At 36.8% G+C, this 21,297-nt stretch overlaps 1 protein-coding gene across 2 annotated transcripts in view; it reads left to right on the forward strand.

The window, feature by feature from the left end:
• FERMT2 (FERM domain containing kindlin 2) overlaps window positions 1-21,297 on the forward strand; it is an 87,837-nt gene that overhangs the window by 21,894 nt on the left and 44,646 nt on the right. For both annotated transcript variants that reach the window (XM_044918402.1, XM_021701540.1), the window contains exon 3: window positions 11,940-12,173. In XM_044918402.1, coding sequence (XP_044774337.1) covers window positions 11,940-12,173 — 234 coding nt within the window. The remainder of the gene's footprint in view (window positions 1-11,939; window positions 12,174-21,297) is intronic.

The raw sequence follows: 21,297 nt of genomic DNA on the forward strand, positions 1-21,297 counted from the left end.
TCTCTGATTGACTTATTTCGCTTAGCATAATACTCTCTAGTTCCATCCACGTCATTGCAAATGACAAGATTTCATTTTTTAATGGCTGCATAATATTCCATTGTGTGTGTGTGTGTGTGTGTACACACATACCACATCCTCTTTATCCATTCATCTGTTGATGGACTTCTAGGCTCTTTGCATAGTTTGGCTAAACAACAAAGATTTCTTGAAATCTACATAATAGTGCTCTTACCAGTGCAGGTCACTTAGCTCTGAGGTAGGAAAGGCAGGTGCTAAGGAAGGGAAGGGAGGAAATACAATCCTCATGTGAAGCATATCTCACTTCTCATTGCTCCCTCTGGTAAGACCTGGTGTTTCCACTCTGTGGGTTTGTTTTGTTTTGTTTTGTTTAAGATTTTATTTGAGAGAGAGAACAAGAGAGAGCGAGATTACGAGCAGGGGGGGAGGGGTAGAGGGAGAAGCAGACTCCCTGCTAAGCAGGGAACCCAATGTGGGACTCCCATCCCAGGACCCTGGGTTCATGACCTGAGTTGAAGGCAGACACTTAACCGACGGAGCCACCCAGGTGCCCCAAATCTTAGTGCTTTTGTTGCTGTCCATTTAATTCTCAAGTTAGGAGCTTTCTAGCTTTCCTTTTTCACCTTCCAGCTGTATTCTCTCATCTATAGTCAGTATCATTAAGACCTGTGATTCTTAGACATGTTCCTCATATTTGGCTCCTTCTCTTCAGCTTCTGCCTTAGGTCAGGTTCTGCTTCCAGAATATTTTTTTTTTTTTAAAGATTTTATTTATTTGACAGAGACACAGCGAGAGAGGGAACACAAGCAGGGGGAGTGGCAGAGGGAGAAGCAGGCTTCCCGCGGAGCAGGGAGCCCGATGTGGGGCTCCATCCCAGGACCCTGGGATCATGACCTGAGCCGAAGGCAGCTGCTTAACTGACTGAGCCACCCAGGCGCCCCTGCTTCCAGAATATTGCAGTAAATTTCTTGCTGCCGGGCTCTTCCTTTTCCTGATTTATTCTCCATAATGCCATCATAATTATCTTCATTAAAAAAATCTGATTTAGAGACTCCAAGCACATGTTGGAAGTCTCCCACATCTCTTAAGACCCAGGTAAAATACCACCTCTTCTTCAGAGCCTAATTCCTCTTTTACATTAAAGTTGGTTGCTTCTGTGGCATTTTGTTTTTTTATATCTTTTTAGCTCATTTTACTTGTCTGTGTCCCTTACTTAGGCTGTGTCTCTCGAATGGGAGTTCTTACTAATTTTATATTCCCATGGCCTAACTTAGTGTGGCAAATGGTAGATACTTGGAAAATGTCTTTTAACTCATTTATTGATTGTGCACCTGAGGAATAACAGTCTTCGTCCATTTTGCTTCCTCTTTCCCTTTTTGAAGGTCTGAGTAAACTAAAGAGACCAGAACAAGAAGGCACACCTAAAATCAAGGGCGGAGGATTCTTAGCATCCTCACCTGAAATTAAAAGTTTGGGAGGAAGGAAACCTAAAGGGGTGAGAGTAAGAAGTTCTTCAGGACAAAATAATAGTGATTGAATAATGAAATTAAGATCTGATGTCCTTAAATTTCAATAAATATTAGAGATAACATCATAGAGATAATTTTTAAACTTCTTTAAGCATTAATTTTACTTGTAGACCCTGTCTTTACACATTAGTGGCAGTGACATCTCATTTGAAACCTTGGGAGAGTTGTGTATTTGTATTTGTTTCAGCAATTGGAGAGGAAAGCAGAAACTAAAGCTCTTCTACTGTCGGTAGCTTAGTACATGTAAGAAACCTTGGCTTAAGGTTGGCTTAAGACAGCAAATTACAGCTGGGAAAGAGGAAGGAGGCAGGTTAATTCCTGGAGTTGTGGAAAGACGACTAGGGAGAAGCCCTTGTGTCCCCGACAGTTTACCAGCAGTGTTCTCTTTCTTCGCTCTCTAACCCGGACTCTGCAGGTGCTGCTACTAGCAGTTTTCCTTCATCTCAAGTTGAAGCACTGACCATAAATCTTCCAAAAAACCTTGTGATATATGTTTAGTATAGTATAATATTGTTAGTAATATGCTCTGGGTTATTTTAGATTTGGGCAGCAATCTGATTTGAAACCTAGCTATTATTTACTGTTTCTTTGTGGCAAATCTGAATTCTAAGACCTAAAAATGAATTTTTGGAATATAATCGTTTCACATTATAGGGTTCGTCTTGAACAAAGTCATTCATCCTTTTTAGAAGATGTGAGCAAGAAGAGGAAGTCAGTTCAGTTTGATTTTCCCACATCTAGGGAAATCTCTGTTGTGCTTCTGGTTAGTTTAGAAGCATGTTTTAATTCTGAAGTCGAAGACAAAAATGGATTTTTTAAACATACAACTAAATTAATCCTTGTTGGGGATAATATTTTCTTGGGGTAGTAATGAAGGATCTTTAAATTTTTCAAAATGAGGATTTATTCATTTATCAGGTATTGTGTGCAGGCACTGTGCTAGGAGCTGGCAATATAATGATGATTGAAACAGACCTTGTTTTTGTTTTAGAGAGTATAGTCTAGTAGGGAAGAAAGACACTTACCCCTCCCACGAACAATAATGAATGCAAATTCTGATCACAGTGTACTAAAATAGAGAATAATGAAGGGACATAGGACATTGGAAGGTTTATCTTAGGGTGGTTAGAAAGGCTTCTCTGGGAACATGAAATTTAAACTAAAATTTGAGAAAGATGAGTGGGAATTCGACATTCAGAGTGGAATAGCATGTGCAAAGCCATTAAGGCAGTAAAGAGCTTACTTATTCCTGGAATAAAGAGAAGGAAAGTATGGTTGAAGCAGAGGAAGAGTAGCATAATATAAATTCAGAGGAGTAGATGGGCCATACTGTGTGGGGCTTTGTAGACTATGATAAGGCATTGAGATTTTATTTTGAGTGCATTTGGAAGCTGTTAAAGTATTTTCATCAGGGGAATGACATGAGTCAGCGTTGAGTAGATCACCTTGGATGTTGTGTGGGAAGTGCTGAATGGAATCAGTAGGCTGGTTAGGAGGCTATTGCAGTAATCAGTGGAAGAGGTGCTAGTGACCTGAACAATATGGGTTCATGCCAGTGGAAATTGGAGATTTTTGGAAGTTAAACAGATTGCTGATAAATGTGGGGAATGGTGGGAAAAGAAGAATCCATTACTTATAGATTCTGGTTTGAGTCAACTGGGTTGATGGTTAAGTGTTATTTAGTAATAGTAGAGATAGGAGAAAATTGGGTTAAGTTTTGGATATATTAAATTTGGGATGCCTGTGAGATATCCGGATGGAGATAACGGGATAGGCAGTAGGATATATAAGGTGGTGCTCTAAGCAGAAGGTTGGGCTGGAGATAAAACTTAGAAATGTTGAGTGTATAGATGCCATTTAAAGCCATGGAAATGCATGAGATACCTAAGGAGCCAGTGTAAGAAGTGTATAGTTCCTAGAAGGTGAGAAGGGCAGCAGAGCATAGTTCCCAGGATTGGTTTGAGACAAATAGATACTTTATCATAACACAAAGGCAGGAGACCCATACAGGTACATTTTAAATAAATGCAAGAAGGTTTGTAAATTTGGTTGGCATGTAGGTGAAATAGTTCCAATCTGATAGCTTCTTTATTTTCTGAAGTAGAATCCATGATTGTCTTCTTAGAAAGAGGGAGAATAGTCAGCAATTTGAGGATGGTAAGTTTGAAATATAGTGGTGGACTGAGGAAACATAGGCTTGCCTAGTGGTATCTTAGACCATGTTGATCTTAAAATTTACAGTGCAGGCATACCTTAGAGATACTTTGAATTCAGTTCCCAACCACCACAATAAAATGAACATCCCAATAAAATACATCAAATGAAATTTTTAGTTTCCTAGTGCATATAAAAGTTATATTTACTCTATAGTCTGTTAAGTGTGCAATAGCATTGTCTAAAAAACAATACACACACCTTAATTTATAAAAAATAGATATAAAAATATAAAAATAAAATAAAAAAATAAAATATTTTATTACTTGGGGCACCTGGGTGGCTCAGTCGTTAAGCGTCTGCCTTCGGCTCAGGTCATGATCCCAGGGTCCTGGGATCGAGCCCCGCATCAGGCTCTCCGCTCAGCGGGAAGCCTGCTTCTCCCTCTCCCACTCCCCCGGCTTGTGTTCCCTCTCTCACAGTGTCTCTGTCTATCAAATGAATAAATAAAACCTTTGAAAAATATTGTATTACTAAAAAAATGCTACTATCTGAGCTTTTAGCAAATCATATCAGTGATCACAGATCACCATAACAAATAATGAAAAAGTTTGAAATATTGCAAGAATTACCAAAATGTGACAGAAACATGAGGTGAGCAAATGCTGTCGGGACAAATGGCACCGATACACTTGCTCAAAGCTGGGTTGCCCCAAACCTTCAATTTGTAAACAAACAAAAAAGCCCAGCAGTATCTGCAAAGGACGATAAAAGGAGGTGTGCCTGTAATTGTTTCAGTCTGGTTGTGAAATGAAAGAGGGAAAATCCCTTAAGTTTGGTAGATGAGTGACTAGTGGTGGTATAAGTAAATGGTGTAATGGAGGAGTTTGAAAGTCTTATTCTGGAGGTCAAGAGGACACTGGCCTGTGATGTTACCTGGTCTGGTCGGTTTGCATGGCTTGCTTGCAGTGGTGTCAGAACCAGTTGCTTAATAGCTTCGTTAATAGCTTACTAGGATTGAAGAGTTTTTGCGGTCATTAAAGACAGGGTAAATTCTTGACATGCAATAGTTATACTACCTAATTTGGGGTTTTAAGAGGATCCTAAAACAAAAGGAAACTATGTATTAGCACAACAGAAAAATCTATTTACAAAAAATAAGGTTTGTGCCCAGAAAGCATTTGTGTACTTCTAATTTAAAATGTTGACTTACCAAAGATTATCTAATGTAAACTTTGCTTCTGGTTTATGGAAGTTATGAGAATGCTAAACAAATTCTGTATTTCCTTCCTGAATGACTATTATTTCTTAAATATGCAAACAGAAATCTAAGCCACTTTAAAGTAACATTTTGTTTCCTGTTTATTTCAAATTGTTAATAAGTTACTTATTTTTGAAATGTGGGTACTTAAATAAGTTAATTCAGTTAACTCATTTTTTTTTTACTTTTTAAACAATCAAAATTGTTTAAAAATGAAAGTAAATAATTGTATTCTAGAATTGCATATCAAAATGGTCAAGAAGGAATTGTGGCCCTATTAGGAGAACATTAAATAGGGTGTTAATAGTGTATCTTCTTTCTCTGTGCTCATTTTCTAGAGTGTAAGGTAGCTGTCATTACATAAAGAGGGATGTAGTATTTTCCTTAGCAGAAAGCTTTTTGAAATAACTTGATTTTCTTTTGTGACTGATGGAGTGGGTGAATGCTCCAAAAGCCATTTGGTAGAATAAGCAGTGTTTGTATACTCAGCCTCCCAATAATGAAACCCCTAAGCCTTCAGTTCCTTAGAATACACACATGGTATCTTTGAGGATAAATACTCAACTACCTCTTGAATTTAAAGAGCATTCTATTACAGTCAAGTGAGAAGATTTTTACTGATATAGTTATTGTTTTAGCCATTTGCAATTTTAATGATATGAATTTGAGTGTCTGTCAGTATTATTTTTATGTGGAACAGAGCACAACATGATTGGATCTATTAAATAAGGGAGGAACATAGGGGCGCCTGGGTGGCTCAGTCGCTAAGCATCTGCCTTCGGCTCAGGTCATGATCCCAGGGTCCTGGCATCGAGCCCCGCATCGGGCTCCCTGCTCGGCGGGAGGCCTGCTTCTCCCTCTTCCACCCCCTCTGCTTGTGTTCCCTCTCTCACTGTGTCTCTCTCTGTCAAATAAATAAATAAATAAATAAATCTTTAAAAGAAAAAAAAAAAGGGAGGAATACAGGAATAATTCTTTCCAGAATTCTGGCAAAATGTTTTTTTAAATTAATTTTAAAAGTTAATTTATTTATAAATTCCAGCATAATTAACATACAGTGTTATATTAGTTTCAGGTGTACAAGCTGTCAAAATGTTTTGAAAAATTAATGCATATTACTAAAATTTATTATAGATGACTTTTATTGGGTATATGAAACCATAATCTAAATAGTTCCTGACTTCTAAAAAGTCACTAAAAAGGCTGAATTTATGAATAACTAAAGAAATATCTTCTCCCCCAAGAAAGAAAACCATGTCTTTATAGTAGTACATTTTCCCCCTTAGGTTTTCTTTTGAGAAGATTTGTATTTATGGTATGTTGCTTCTTAAAATATAGATAGAAAATTTTAAAGTCACAGTATACCAAATATAAGAAGATGGTTACACTATACCTGGAGCATAACTGAAATCTTAACATTGGACAGACTATTGGAACATGTTGAGCATGATCTACCCCTTGAATGGTTTTATAATACTGATGAAACAAGTCCTATGGTGATGCTTGCTGACTTCTACTATAGCAAGTGCCAGGCTGATTATGATTATGATTATTTTTATTTATTTTCTTTTTTTTGAGAGAAAGAGTGGGGGGGCGGGTAAGGAGAGAGAAAATCTTAAGCAATCTTAAGCAGGCTCCACACCCAGCATAGAGCCTGACATCGGCTCAGTCTCACGACCCTGAAATCCTGACCTGAGCCGAAATCAAGAGTCAAATCTCTTAATTGCCCGAGCCACCCAGGCACCTCCAGGCTGATTATTCTTATGTGCGAGAGTATTTGTGTGTTGCATTCAATTGTCTGATGCTACATTTGAAACCCCAAGGCTGCCATTCTGAAAAATCAGAAATGTTTGTTTGTTTATTAAAACATGGTGCAGGGCTCAGATTTTGATGCGGAAGGGAGTTAAATACATGGAAAGTTGTTCCAAAGTTTTTGATTATGCATATATAGGGAATTTCAATAACTGTTTCTTTATAAATCCTAATACCACACAAGAAAAATAAACCATTAATTTACAAATCAATAGCATTTTCTCTTGTTTTTCATTATTTATTCATAGTTACTTTATAGATGACCATTTTACTTTTAAAATCAAAGTTTTTATGCTTCTATTCAGTCTTTAATTGGAGGAATATGTAAATATATATGTTGATATCGGAAATCTTTTGTGCATTGTGTTTATACCAGTTACAGTTGCACTGTAGAGGCAAGCACTTAAGTACTTTCAAGAGTTATTGCATTAAGATATACTGTTTCACACATATACACACAAAATTGTTAAGTTATTTTTGATGTACAGTTGGCTCTTATGCTTGCCTCAGTGAATGATTCTCAATTGATGTACCATCATTTTTCTCAGGATTTTGATCAGTGTATAAAATTTGTTTTTGCTGCTTCTGAATAGAACAGCTATATTCTTACGATATCCTGGGTGAAGCCAGTTGTGGGGTCTTGATGCATAGATATTAGTTTCAAAGTAGAATACATAGTACAATACAAAGCCAGCACCAAAGGAAGATTTCCTAGAAGGCGAGAAAACATTGTTTTGTGTATTTAAGAGTGCTCAATCAAGTCTCTAAAAGGTTTTGAAGTGAAACTGACACAGTGACTCTGCTGAAGAGCAAATTAAAGAATGGTAATAATTGTAAACGTGCTTTGAGCTTTATAGGATCATTCCAATCACTGTTTAAGTGATATTGTAGGGGCACCTAGGTAGCTCAGTTGGTAAAGGGTCCTACTTGATCTCAGCTGGGGTCTTGATCTCAGGGTCGTGAGTTCAGGCTGGGCATGGGGCCTACTTAAAAAAAATGATACTGTAGGCGCCTGGGTGGCTCAGCTGGTTAAGTGTCCAACTCTTGGTTTTGGCTGAGGTTTCTGGGATCGAGCCCTGCTTAGGGCTCCCCACTCAGCGGGTAGTCTGCTTCCCCTCTCTCTCCGACTCTGCGTCACCCCCCCCCTCATGCTCTCTCTCTCTCTCTCTCAAATAAATAAATCTTTTTTAAAAAGACGTAATTCTTTAAAAAATGATACTGTAATAACTTTCTCTTCTTGAAAACAGAACTAAAAGTACTCCTTGGACTTGCCCTCCCCTTTCTGTCCATCTGCCATCCATTATTGTGCTCCCTGCTATAACAAAATACTCAGGAAAAGTTCTCTGTATTCCTTATTACTGCTTTCTCACTGCCTAGCCATTGCAACTCAGACTTTCATCATTTCCGCTCCCACATTAACTTATGTCTCTAAATTTCATTCTCAGTTTGCACACCTGGGCCCCTGCAGTTCTTCAAAATTATCAGTGATGATTTTGAAACATAACATTCCCCTGTTTATTCTTGCTGGATGCAGGTGGGCTGCTCCTTTGTTGTGAGAAAGGGAGGTGGAATTGATGGGGAGGGTCAGATTTTTAAAGAGGAAGATCAGGGGAGGTACCTGTTTCTGAGGTTAGAGTTTGAAGTCTAACTGATGGAAAGTTGAGATTTTCATTCATCAAGGGCCCACAAGGTTTTTCTGTAAAAGTCCTGATACAGATATTTGGGACTTTGTGAGTTTGCTCTGCCTGAGTGAAGGGTGGTCAGCTACATGCATGACATCCAGAAAGTAGTAGGAATTTAATGGCCTTGGGAGCAACCTTTAACCAAGGAAGTGGATAGATACCCCAGCTTCTCTTTCCCTAGGTGGGACAAGTGTTAGGCATGTTCTACATAATTCCTCAGGGGGTCTTTAGCAGGATGGAACTCCAGTTATCCACAGCAGTCAATGAGCCCTTAATAGACTTTTCTCCATCCATCTCACTATTCCTAATCCCCTCAAGTGTACTTCCCCTCCAAGTTCTCATTTCAGGTTTGCCTTTTGGGGGAACCCAAATGATAGTGTTTACAGACTTTTAGTGGTGGTGATGGTGGTGATGGTAGTAGTAGTATATAGCTTTTTCCTCCCTTCTCCCCCACTGGGGAGATATGGCTTCCTTAATGGTTGACACTGGCACCAGACTACAGCAGAGTGAATGGACTGAGGTATGGGGAAGAAAGTATTGTATGCCTACCTACCATTAATTCAGTTCAGCTCAGCCTTACTCAAATTGGTTTATTCTTTGCAGGTTATCTTTTTCTGTCTTGCGTTCTCTATTTTTTTTTTTTTAAAGATTTTATTTATTTATTTGAGAGAGAGAGAATGAAAGACAGCATGAGAGGGAGGAGGGTCAGAGGGAGAAGCAGACTCCCCGCCGAGCAGGGAGCCCGATGCGGGACTCGATCCCAGGACTCCAGGATCGTGACCTGAGCCGAAGGCAGTCCCTTAACCAACTGAGCCACCCAGGCGCCCCTTGCGTTCTCTGTTCTTGAAGAGAAAAGGAAATCACCTATATAACATGTGTGACCATTTACCTCAGTAAATGAAAAGGTCCCAACCTTGGTGGTTTTCTGTGAGCTAGATCAGATTTTCTATGTTAAAAAGTTAATTGACAAATTCTGTTCTGGAAAATAATTTAAGATGCAGGGTACTATATACATTGTGTCAGACAATTAAGTGAGTAGTTATAAAATAGGAGTTACAGAATTTCTACACCAGACTTCAAATAACATGATTGACTGGGCTTTCCCAAAACAAACATTAAAATTTCAAAACGGCAGTGTAATCACAAGTAACTACAGTTCTCCCATTAATAAAGCACTTACTGATTTGGGACTCCTGGGTGGCTCGGTCAGTTAAGTGTCTACCTTTGGCTCAGGTCATGATCCCAGGGTCTTGGGATCGAGTCCCTCATCGGGCTCCTTGCTCAGTGGGGAGCCTGCTTCTCCCTCTGCCTGTAGCTCCCTCTGCTTGTGCTCCATCTCAAATAAATAAAATCTTAAAAAAACAAAAAAGTACTTATTAATTTTTTTTTAACGTCTGGGAAATTGAAAGTGTTTTTCCACTTGTGTGTTTCTTCCACAATGAGAAGTTCAGTTGTGTGTTGTAAGTTTCATCATTAGAGAAGGTGTTTCTAGGCACATAATCAATATGAAAATTTCATTTTTTACTATTTGAGGCTTTCAGGTATACAAGTTATGTTAAAAAAAAATTCCGTATTAGTATATGCTTTTAAGCTCATTTTTTTTAAAGTTGATCAACGCTTTTTAAATCTGTATTAAAATGAGCTTTTTATCAGAATCATGTAAATAGTTTTTTTTTTTTTTTTAAAATAATTTTTTTTTCCTTTTTTTTTTTTTTTTCCTTCCCTGGAAGGCTTTGTTTGGCTGTTCTTTTTTTGTTTTTGTTTTAAAGACTTACTTTATTGGAGAGAGTATGTGCAGAGGAGAGTGGGGAGGAGGGGCAGAGGGAGAGAGAATCCTGGAGCAGACTCAGAACTGAGGCTCAGAGTCCCACTCTGGGCTCAATCCCAGGACCCTGAGATCATGACCTGAGCCGAAACCAAGAGTCGGTCACTCAACCAATTGAGCCACCTGGCTGCCTTGCCTGTTCTTTTTTTGAAATATAATGTCCCCCTTTTTTGGTTCTTAGTTTAACGCATAATTATCTAAAAAGTCTTTACTTTTTTTTTTTAAGGTTTTATTTATTTTGAGAGAGAATGAGAGAGATAGAGAGGGGGAAGGGTCAGAGGGAGAAGCAGACCCCTTGCTGAGCAGGGAGCCTGATGTGGGACTCCATCCTGGGACTCCAGGATCATGACCTGAGCCAAAGGCAGTCACTTAACCAACTGAGCCACCCAGGTGCCCTAAAAAGTCTTTACTTTTATTGCTACTTTAAAAACTAGCTGAAGTTGGATTTTATTTTGCAAGTTTATTGTTAATGATCTGCTTTATTTTTATTTATTTATTTATTTTAAAGATTTTATTTATTTGAGAGAGAGAGAATGAGAGACAGAGAGCATGAGAGGGAGGAGAGTCAGAGGGAGAAGCAGACTCCCTGCCGAGCAGGGAGCCCGATGCGGGACTCGATCCCGGGACTCCAGGATCATGACCTGAGCCGAAGGCAGTCGGTTAACCAGCTGAGCCACCCAGGCGCCCCAATGATCTGCTTTATTGAAGGAAGCCAAATCTTGTGTTTATTCTTTTATTTGGTTTCATCTAATTTAATTGCAAAAGGCTGTTAAATAGTTTAACAGAAATTAATGTTTTTTGTTATACTTTTTTTTTTTTTAAGATTTTTATTTATTTATTTGAGAGAGAGAGAGAATGAGAGACAGCACGAGAGGGAAGAGGGCAGAGGGAGAAGCAGACCCCCTGCTGAGCAGGGAGCCCGATGTGGGACTCGATCCTGGGACTCCAGGATCATGACCTGAGCCGAAGGCAGTCGCTTAACCAACTGAGCCACCCAGGCGCCCCTGTTTTCTGTTATACTTATACCAAGATATGTTGAGGAAAAAGTTGGGTTACTTTTCTCGAAATGTATTTGGGACAGCTCATACATAGTTGGGATGTGGTGTTTTTGTTTTTTTGTTTTCTCTTACTCATGGATATTTTTTTCATGCTCTTCACCTAGGATATTGGTTTTGGTTCACTTGGATTCCCTGTCTTACTTTTCACTACTCCTTACACACCTCAGCATGCATCTGCAGTCTCGTAAAGAAACCTCAGCCTTCTCACTGGCTTTATCAGAATATTGTCCTTTCCTCAAGGCTGGGCTTAGAACCCACCAACTCCTCTTCATTATTAATTTTTCCATGTCCAGTCCCCAGGGTTCTCTTTGTTCTCTGAGTGACTACAGTGTAGTCCCTCTTCATCCCTGTGTCCTATATTGTACCTTGTGTAAACATTATTAGTTACAGTATGTATTCTGCCTCAGGTACCTTGTGTATGGGCTTTCAAGGGCACAGAGTGTTTTCTCAGCTCTTAAGGATCTCTTTTGTACCTATCACATAAAAGACACTTAGTATTTAGTTACTTGCATTAAGTGCCCAATTTAGTTTTCTTCTTATAATTTCTATCAAGATAATCTTAGATTAAGTGTTTTGTTTATTGCTGTTTTTTTATAGATGTAAAAAAGGATTGGTCTGACCATGCTCTCTGGTGGGAAAAGAAGAGAACTTGGCTTCTTAAAACACATTGGACCTTGGATAAGTACGGCATTCAGGCGGATGCTAAGCTTCAGTTCACCCCCCAGCACAAACTGCTCCGCCTGCAGCTTCCCAACATGAAGTATGTGAAGGTGAAAGTGAATTTCTCTGATAGAGTCTTCAAAGCTGTTTCTGACATCTGTAAGACTTTTAGTAAGTATTGAATTCTTCCCTATGAAAGTATTAGTTGTGTGACATATATATGACTGATGATTAACAGCTTATTTCAAAGAGTAGGTTGGGGCGAGCTATGTATGCTTGTATGTGTATGTCAGTTTTTCACTTTATTCTTCAAAGTTTTTTATTACTTTAAGATAAAGAAATATTGAGGTAAGATGGAACAGGAGGAACCTAATATAGATTTTTTCCTTACTAGAAGTGTATCAGGTATGTATTACGTAATACTTCGTTCTGATGACTTAATTTTTATGTCTTGGGAAGGAAAAGAAAGAAGGCATTTTCAAGATGTAGGTTTTGCAGTGTTTCCTTCACATAAGTCACTATGTGATTTTAGTGATTCAGGCACATTGTGTCACTTCCTTCACTGAAGGCCTGACACAGCTCCTAAGGAAATGACCATGAATGTTGTCTTGGTTAAGCAGCCTGCAACTTGAACACTCTTGTAGTAACTCTATTTATACTTTCTGAAATGAAATGTGGATTACTTTTGGCTGACCCAGTTATGTCATATGACAGGAAGTATTCAGCCATCAGAGAAAATGTGAACTATTGTCATTATCACTAGTACATAATTCTGTTATATCATAGATTTAGGAGGGATGTAGGACATTACTGTTTTGATCTAATGACTGAAATTACAGTGTTTTTTTATACTTAATGGAATTTTTAGGAAAAAAAAAACAGAAAAGTATAAGAAATTATATAAAGATTACCTAATTCCTGTTATCTTAGAATTAATAACTGCCATTTTGCCATTTTGCAAGACTTTTTTTTAAGTCACAATAATAGAGGTAAAGTTCTTGAGTCACATTCTTATAATTTCCCTTCACAAAGCAACCACTGTCCTAAGTTAGTATGTATCCTTCTTATACTTTTAAAAATACATTAACACACACATATGTACATGCGTTTCTGAATATCTGTGTGTTTACATATCCATAAAGAGTATGTTACTGCCATTACTCTTTGGGTATTTTTCTTTTTGCAGTTTTGTATTTGTATGCAGGAATTTCTCAAGTAGTTATATAGTAGTCCCCCACTTATCTGTGAAGGATATGTTCCAAGACCCCCAGTAGATGACTGAAACTACAGATAGTACCCCTATATGTACTGCTTTTTTCCTATACATACATACCTATGATAAAGTTTAATTTATAAAACAGGCACAGTAAGAGATTAACAATAATAAACGATAAAATAGATCAATTATAACAATATACTGTAATAAAAGTCATGTGAATGTGGTCTCTCTCTCAAAATATCCTTTTGTACCGACTCACCCTTCTTTTTCTTGTAATGGTGTGAAATGATAAAATGCCTATGTGATGAGATGAAGCGAGGTGAAGGATGTAGGCACTGTGACACAGCATTAGGCTGACCTTCTGATGATACGTCAGAAGAAGGATCATCTGCTTCCAGACCACAATTAAACTGAAACCATGGAAAATGAAATCGTGGATAAGGGGGGACTGCTGCACCAATTTACATTACAACCAGCAACGTATGAAAACCCATTGTCCCAGATCATCACTAATACTTGAATATTGTCAGTTTTTAGTGCTCACTTCTTTGAGTGAAAAAATACAGTTATTTCATTTTCGTTTATAAAGTTAAGTATGTTTCTGTATCTCTATTAGTCATCTAAGGTTCTTTTTTTTTTTTTTACTTACCCATTTATATCATGTATTTTTTTCAGTTCATAAACTTTATTTTTTTTAGAGCAGTTTTAGGTTGACAACAAAATTGAACAGAAAGTACAGAGAGTTCCCATTCATTCCCTATCCTCACACATGTACAACCTCCCCACTATCAACATCCCACACCAGAGTGGTATAGTTAATAAACCTACACTAACACATCATTATGACCTAGAGTTCATGGCTTACATTAGGAATCATTCTTGGTGTTGTACAGTCTGTGGATTTGGACAAACGCATAATGACATGTATCCATCATGATAGTATCATACAGAGCAGTTTCACTGCCCTAAAAATCTTCTGTTCTCTGCCTGTTCATCCTTCCCTCTCCCCTAACCCCTGGCAACCACTAATCTTTTACCTTTCCATATAAACCTTAGAATTAGTTTGTTGGTATCCGTAAAATACCTTGCTGGGATTTTGATTACATCGAATCTGTAGATCAAATTGAGAAGAACTGACATCTTAACAATATTGAATATTCATGTCCATGAACATGGAACATCTCTCCATTTATTTATATTTTGATTTCTTTCATCACAGTTTTATAGTTTTCCTCATTTAGATCTTGCACATATTTTGTTAGATTTATATATAAGTATTTCTTTTTTGTGTGTTAATGGAAGTAGTATTGTGTTTTCTATTTAAAATTCCACTGTTCGTTGCTGGTATATTGGAAAGCGATTTACTTTTGTAAATTTACCATATATCCTGCAACCTTTCTATAATTATTTGAGGAGTTTTTGTTGATTCTTTTGGATTTTCTATAGGAATGATGATCATATCTGTGAATAAAGACAGTCTTCTTCCTTCCCAGTCTGTGTACCTTTTATTTGCTTTTCTTGTCTTATTGCATTAGCTAGTACTTCGAGTAAGATGTTGAAAGGCAGTCGTAAGAGAGGACATCCTTGCGTAGTTCTTGATCTTAGCGGGAAAGCTTCAAGTTTATCATCATTAAGTATGTCCTTTGCTAAAGGGTTTTTGTAGGTATTTTATCAAGATGAGAATGCTAGCTTACTGAGTTTTTAATCATGAACAAGTATTGGATTTTGTCATGCTTTTTTAAATTTGTATCTTTTGATATGATCATGTGAGTTTTCTTTAGCCTTTTTTGTTTAGACTTTTGATGAAATTGGTTATGTTGATTTTTGGATGGTGAACCACCCTTGTATAGTTGGCATAAATCCCACTTGGTCATGGTGTGTAATTCTTTTTATGCATTGTTGGAATCTATTTGCTAATATTTTGTTGAAGATTTTTGCATAGATATTGGTCTGTAGTTTTCTTATAATACCTTTGATTTTGGTATTAGAGTAATGCTGGCCTCATAGAATGAATTAGGAAGTATTCCCTCCACTTTTTTTTTTTTAAAGGCTTATTTATTTGACAGAGACAAAGCAAGAGAGGGAACACAAGCAGGGGGAGTGGGAGAGGGAGAAGCAGGCTTCCCGTCGAGCAAGGAGCCCGCTGTGGGGCTCAATCCCGGGACTCTGGGATCACGACCTGAGCCGAAGGCAGATGCCCAACGACTGAGCCACCCAGGTGCCCCTATTCCCTCCATTTTTATCTTCCAAAAGAGATTGTAGAGGATTAATATAATTTCTTCCTTAAATGTTTGGTAGATAGGAAAAAAGCTCCTTAACATGGGTCCTGGCAGTGATTTTTGGATATAACACGTAAAGCAGAAGCAAAAATAAAAAAGTAGGATTATATCAAACCAAAAAATTTCTGCACAGCAAAAGGAACGGTCAACAAAATGAAAACCTACTGAATAGGAAAAAATATTTACAAATCATATAACTGAGAAGGAGTTAATATCTAAAATATCGAAAGACCTCATACAACTCAATAGCAAAAAAAAAAGAAACAATCCAATTAAAAATGGGTAAAAGACCTAAATAGACATATTCCCAAAGAAGATATACAAAGATTCAACAGATACATGAAAAAGTGTTCAATATCACTAATCATTAGAGAAATACAAACCAAAACCACAATGCAATGTCACCTCATAACTGTTAGAATGGCCGTTGTCAAAAAGACAGATAAATACTGGCAAGGATATGGAGAAAAGGGAACCCAGCCACAATGGAAACAGTATGGAAATTCCTCAGAAAATTAAAAATAGAACTACCATACAACCCAGCAGTTCTACTTCTGGAATATAACTGAAGGAAATGAAACTACTATCATGAAGAGATGTCTGCACTCCCATGTGCATAGCAGCATTATTTGCAGTGGCCAAGACAAGGAAACAATAAGTATTCATTGACAGATGAATGGATAAAAAAGTTGCGATACACAAACACAGATATTATTCAGCCATAAAAAAGAAGGAAATCCTCCATTGTGACAACACTGATGGACCTTGAAGGCATTATGCTAAGTGAAATAAAGTCAGAGAAAGACAAATACTGTATAATCTTGCTTATATGTGGAACCCAAAACAAAAACAAAAAAGCAAATTCATAGAAAGATCATATTTGTGGTTACCAGAGGCAGGAGTTGGGGAGTGGGGGGAATTGGATGAGAGTGGTCAAAGGTATACATTTCAGTTATGAGATAAGTGGTGGGGATGTGATGTATGACATGAAGACTACAGTTAATGCTGGTATGGTATATTTGAAAGTTAAGAGTTCCAATCACAAAGATTGTGTGTGTGTGTGTGTGCCTATATGAGGTGGTGGATGTTAACTTACTGTGGTGATCATTTCACAGTGTACCTAAGTCAAGTTATTATGCTGTATACCTTAAATGTACACAGTGATATATGTCAGTATCTCAATACAACCAGAAAAATAGTGTTTGGTAGAATTCACCAGTAAACCAGTCTGGCCCTAGTGCTTTCTGTTGTGGAAGGTTATTAATTACTGATTCAATTTCTTTAATAGAGGTCTATTCAGATTGTCTATTTCTTATGTGAGTTTTGGCAGATTGGCTTTCAAGTTTTTTATTTACTAAAAATTATGTTGGTTTTCTTTTAAAAATTAACTCTTAAAAAAATGCTTTTATGTAATGATGAAGTTAGGTTTTTAGTTACACTTTCATTTCTTTTTTAAAAGAACCACCGTGGGCTAAGCACAAGCACTTTAAGTTTTTTGATGTAATGTGTCTGACATATAGGCTCTACAAATGTAGAGCCTTATTAAGAGGAAATGAAAATTCTCCCAAAGTTTAACTGACAATTACGTAGAGGCACTATAAAAAAATATATTTTGTTTAGAGCTTGCTACCATTTCATATCATCAGTAGGTATGCAATTTGAGTCTTAGACATTAGTATATGCCTAATGGTATTAGGCATATACTAATACATTCATACTTCTTCCCTTCTATTCTTATAAAGATCTGTATTTGGTAGGGATAGAGAAGCACACAGTAGTAGTGGAACAGAACTCTGATTAACTCAAACTCAGCTGTGTTTAAAACATTTTTTTTAAATTTAATTTTCATTTTGGTAGCCTAAGTTGTACAGAAAGATTCTAATGTAAAAGTTTTGTTTTAGGAGTAATAATAATGATTACTTTTTCTATAAAGATGAACAAGAAATGAGGAATCACTTAAAACTTCTAGCAGCATTTTCTAGTTTTAGCTATTCTAGTGGATGTGGGGGATGTGGGGTAATAGCTGCTTGTGGCTTCAGTTTGTATTATCCTAAAGACTAGTGAGGTTGAGGATCTTTTCATGTGATTACCCATATGTCTTTTTTTTTGGTAAAGTATCTGTTTAAATCCTTTGCCTCCCCTTTTTAAAAGAAAAAAATTAGGTTGTTTGTCATCTTACTGAATTGTAAGCACTTTTTAGATATTCTGGATATAGAAAATTTATTGGATTTATGTTTTGCAAATACTTCTTCACTGTGGTTTACTTTTTAATTTTTTAAGTATTTTTGAAGAACAGAAGTTTTAATTTTGATGAAGAAAGACAGTGATGATCTGTTTTATGATTTTTATTCAGACACAAAAATCGTTAACAAAATTTAAATTGGTTCCAGTAATACATAAAAAATATTAACACGTCATGATCAAGTGAGGCTTATCCCAAAACAGAAAACTTTCTGTGTGCATGTGGAAAGAATGTATATTGTATTATTACTGGGTGGGGGTGCTTTATAAATGACAGGTAAAGTTGGTTGGAAAAAAAAGGGACCTTGAAATCTTCAGCTATAATCGTGGGTTTGTTCTTGATCCTTTCACATCTGTCAGTTTTATCGAAGTATTATTAGTATGTGCACACATTAAAAATTATTATGTCCTCTTGATGAATTTCCTCTGTTAACACTATGAAATGACCTTCTGTATTTCTGATAATATTAGCTTTGAAATATACCATGTCTGTATTTAAAAAGTGCTACAGCTATCTTTTGGTTGGTATTAATGTCTTTTTTATCCTGTTTCTTTTAATTTATGTCTTTAAATTAGATTTCTTGTAAACAACGTACAGCTAGAACTTGGTTTTTTATTTATTCTGACAATCCCTGCCCTTTTATAAACTGTTTAGACCATTTATATTTAATGTGGTTATCACTGTGGTTGGGTTTAAGTCTACCATCTCTGTATTTGTTTGTTTATGGTATTTTATTTTTAAATTTCTACATGTTCTGTTTTTTTTTGTTTTTGTTTTTTTGTTTTGTTTTGATGGGGTTTGTTTAAGTTATATTTATTTCTATCCATGACTTAAGTAGATTTGACTGCTTTTTTTTTTACCTTTTAATATTTGCTCTAGAGTTTATATGACTAACTTAATCATAGCAAATGATCAAATAGTATAGTGCTACATGCACATAGTGTAATAATCTTACAATAGTAAGTTCTGTTTCCCCTTTCCTGCCTTTTTTCTACTAGCATATATTTTACTTTCACGTACTCTGAAAGTCACAATATGTTATTTTCCTGTGAAACAATCATTGTCTTTTAAAAGTAGTAGAAAGTAAGGAAAATGTTTTGTGTTTTTTTTTTTTTTAAGATTTTATTTGAGAGAGAGAGAAAATGTGTGTGTAGAAGCAGGGGGAGAGGCAGAGGGAGAGGGAAAGAATCTCAAGTTGACTCTGTGCTGAGCTCAGAGCCTGACGTGGGGCTCAGTCTCATGACCCTGAGATCATAACCTGAGCCAAAACCAAGAGTCAGATGCTCAACTGACTGAGCCACCCAGGCGCCCCAGGAAAATGGTCTTTTTAATTGCCCACACATTTACCATTTTTCAGTGGTCTTTGTGAGAATACTTTTTATTTGGTATCCTTTTTCTTCTGTTTGAAAAACTTCATATAACCTTTTAATAGTTCAGGTCTGCTGGTGATGTTTTTCACCTTTTGTCTACAGAAGTCTCGATTTTTGCCTTCATTTTTACAAGATATTGCAGCTTGGTAAAGAATCCTAGATTTTTCCCCCCTCCAGTAATTTTCACATGTCTTTCTGTTGTCTTCTGTTTCATGTAATTTCAGAGAAGTCTTTTATTATTCTTTTATTTATTCTTCTGTGTGTCTTTTCTGTTAGTCTTTCAGGAATTTATCCTTACTCTGTTTTTTTAGCAATTTAATTCTGATGATCCTGGCATAGTTTTCTTTAGGTTTATTCTCTTCTAGGTTCATTGCATTTCTTAGATCTATGGGTTTATGGTTTTCATCAAACTTGGATAGTTTAATGTTTTGTTTTGTTTTGTTTTGTTTTAGTAGGTTCCATATCCAGTGTGGAGCCTGACATGGTGCTTGAACTCGACCCTGAGATCAGGACCTGAGCTGAGATCAAGAGTTGGATGCTTAACTGACTGAGCCACCCGGGGTGCCCCAAACTTGAATAGTTTATCAGTTCTTCAAATAATTTTTAGTGTACCTTCCTACAATTCCCATCCTTTGTGGGACTCTAGTTTCATGTATGTTAGACTGATATTATTGTTTGCTCTATTCCTTTTTTTCAGTCTTCATTCTGTGTTTCATTCTGGATAGTGTCCATTTTTGTCTTAACATTCATTGATATCCTGTTAATTTGCTGTCAGTCACATCCAGTGTAGTTTTCATTTCAGATGTATTTTCCATTACCAAAAGTTTGATTTGGGCCTTTAAAAAAATCTAAATCTTTCATTTTTCTCATTATGTTTATGCTTTCCTCTATTCTATTAAATATATAGAATATGTTTCTAGTAGCTATTTTAATATCTTTGATTACTGATTCTATCATCCTAGATAATTACTTCTGCTTCTGTTACTTTATTTTTTTCCTTTAATGCTGCTAACGGGTTGTATTTTCCTGACTCTTTTATATCTGGAAATGTTTGATCAAATGCCAGGCTTTATTAATTTTATATTTTTGGTGGCTAGATTTCTTTTTATATCCCTTTTAATTAGTGTTGGCTTTTTTTTTTTTTTCCTCTCTGGTCAATAGTTAAATTACTTGGAATCAGTTGGGTCCTTTTGATACTTGCTTTTGAGCTTTGTTAGGGTAGGTGCAGAGCCACCATTAGCTTATTTCCTTTTGAGGATTCTTTCCAATACCCTGTGTATCAGGAGGCCTTTCCCCTCATATAAATACACAGATCAGAATTCAGACAGACTTCATTGGATAACCACAGCTCTCCAGTGCTCTCTCCATGGTTTTCCCTTCTCTCTAGTATTCTGACTCACAAATTATATGCATCTTGGCCTCCCTGAATTCCATCTCAACTCCCTCAATTCAGTAAGACCTGGCTCTGTGTGCCCCCTCCCTGCCCTGAACTACTGCTAGGGAGCAAGCTGGTGTACTGCAAGGACTCATCCTGTTTTTTGTTTGGTTTTTTTTTCCTCCTATTTCCTGGGCTTCTTGTTGTCTAATGTCTGAAAAGCGCTTCTTTTTCCTTTTTATTGTTTAAATAAAGCAGGAGGGTAAATCAAGTTCCTGTTACTCCATTCTTAGTTGAGACCCTCCATTCTTTCATTTTCTTCCAGCATTATACCTTTCTAGAAAGCCATCATTTGCTCATTATGTTTAATAATCCATGGAAATTTCAAATTAAGTATGTTCAAAACTGAACTCATGCTATTCCTTCTGAAATCTCTGTAGTTCTCCACACTCTGTCCCTCAGAAGTCTCCATAGTAGTAAAAAGCACCACCATCCCAGATAAACATACCAGAAACTTGGGCGTCATTCATCCTTAGCACCACTGTCTTTCTCACCTAGTCATCTCATTCACCTAGAAGTGTTCATTTTGCCTCCTGGATAGATCTTGAATCTTTTCACATCTTTCTGTCTCTACCATCCCTACTGCTCTAATAGACCACACTGCTACCATCTCTCCCCTAGACTGTTCAGCAGCCTCCTCTATTCATTCTTGTTCCTTCCAATACATACTTTACACGGTAAGCAGAACGATTTTGAATTTCTTTTTTAATCAGAGCAGCAGATACAGAGTTAAAGTTAAAAGGGCTTATG

This window comes from Neomonachus schauinslandi, chromosome 9 (assembly GCF_002201575.2).
Source record: "Neomonachus schauinslandi chromosome 9, ASM220157v2, whole genome shotgun sequence".
Taxonomy (NCBI): Eukaryota; Metazoa; Chordata; class Mammalia; order Carnivora; family Phocidae; genus Neomonachus; species Neomonachus schauinslandi.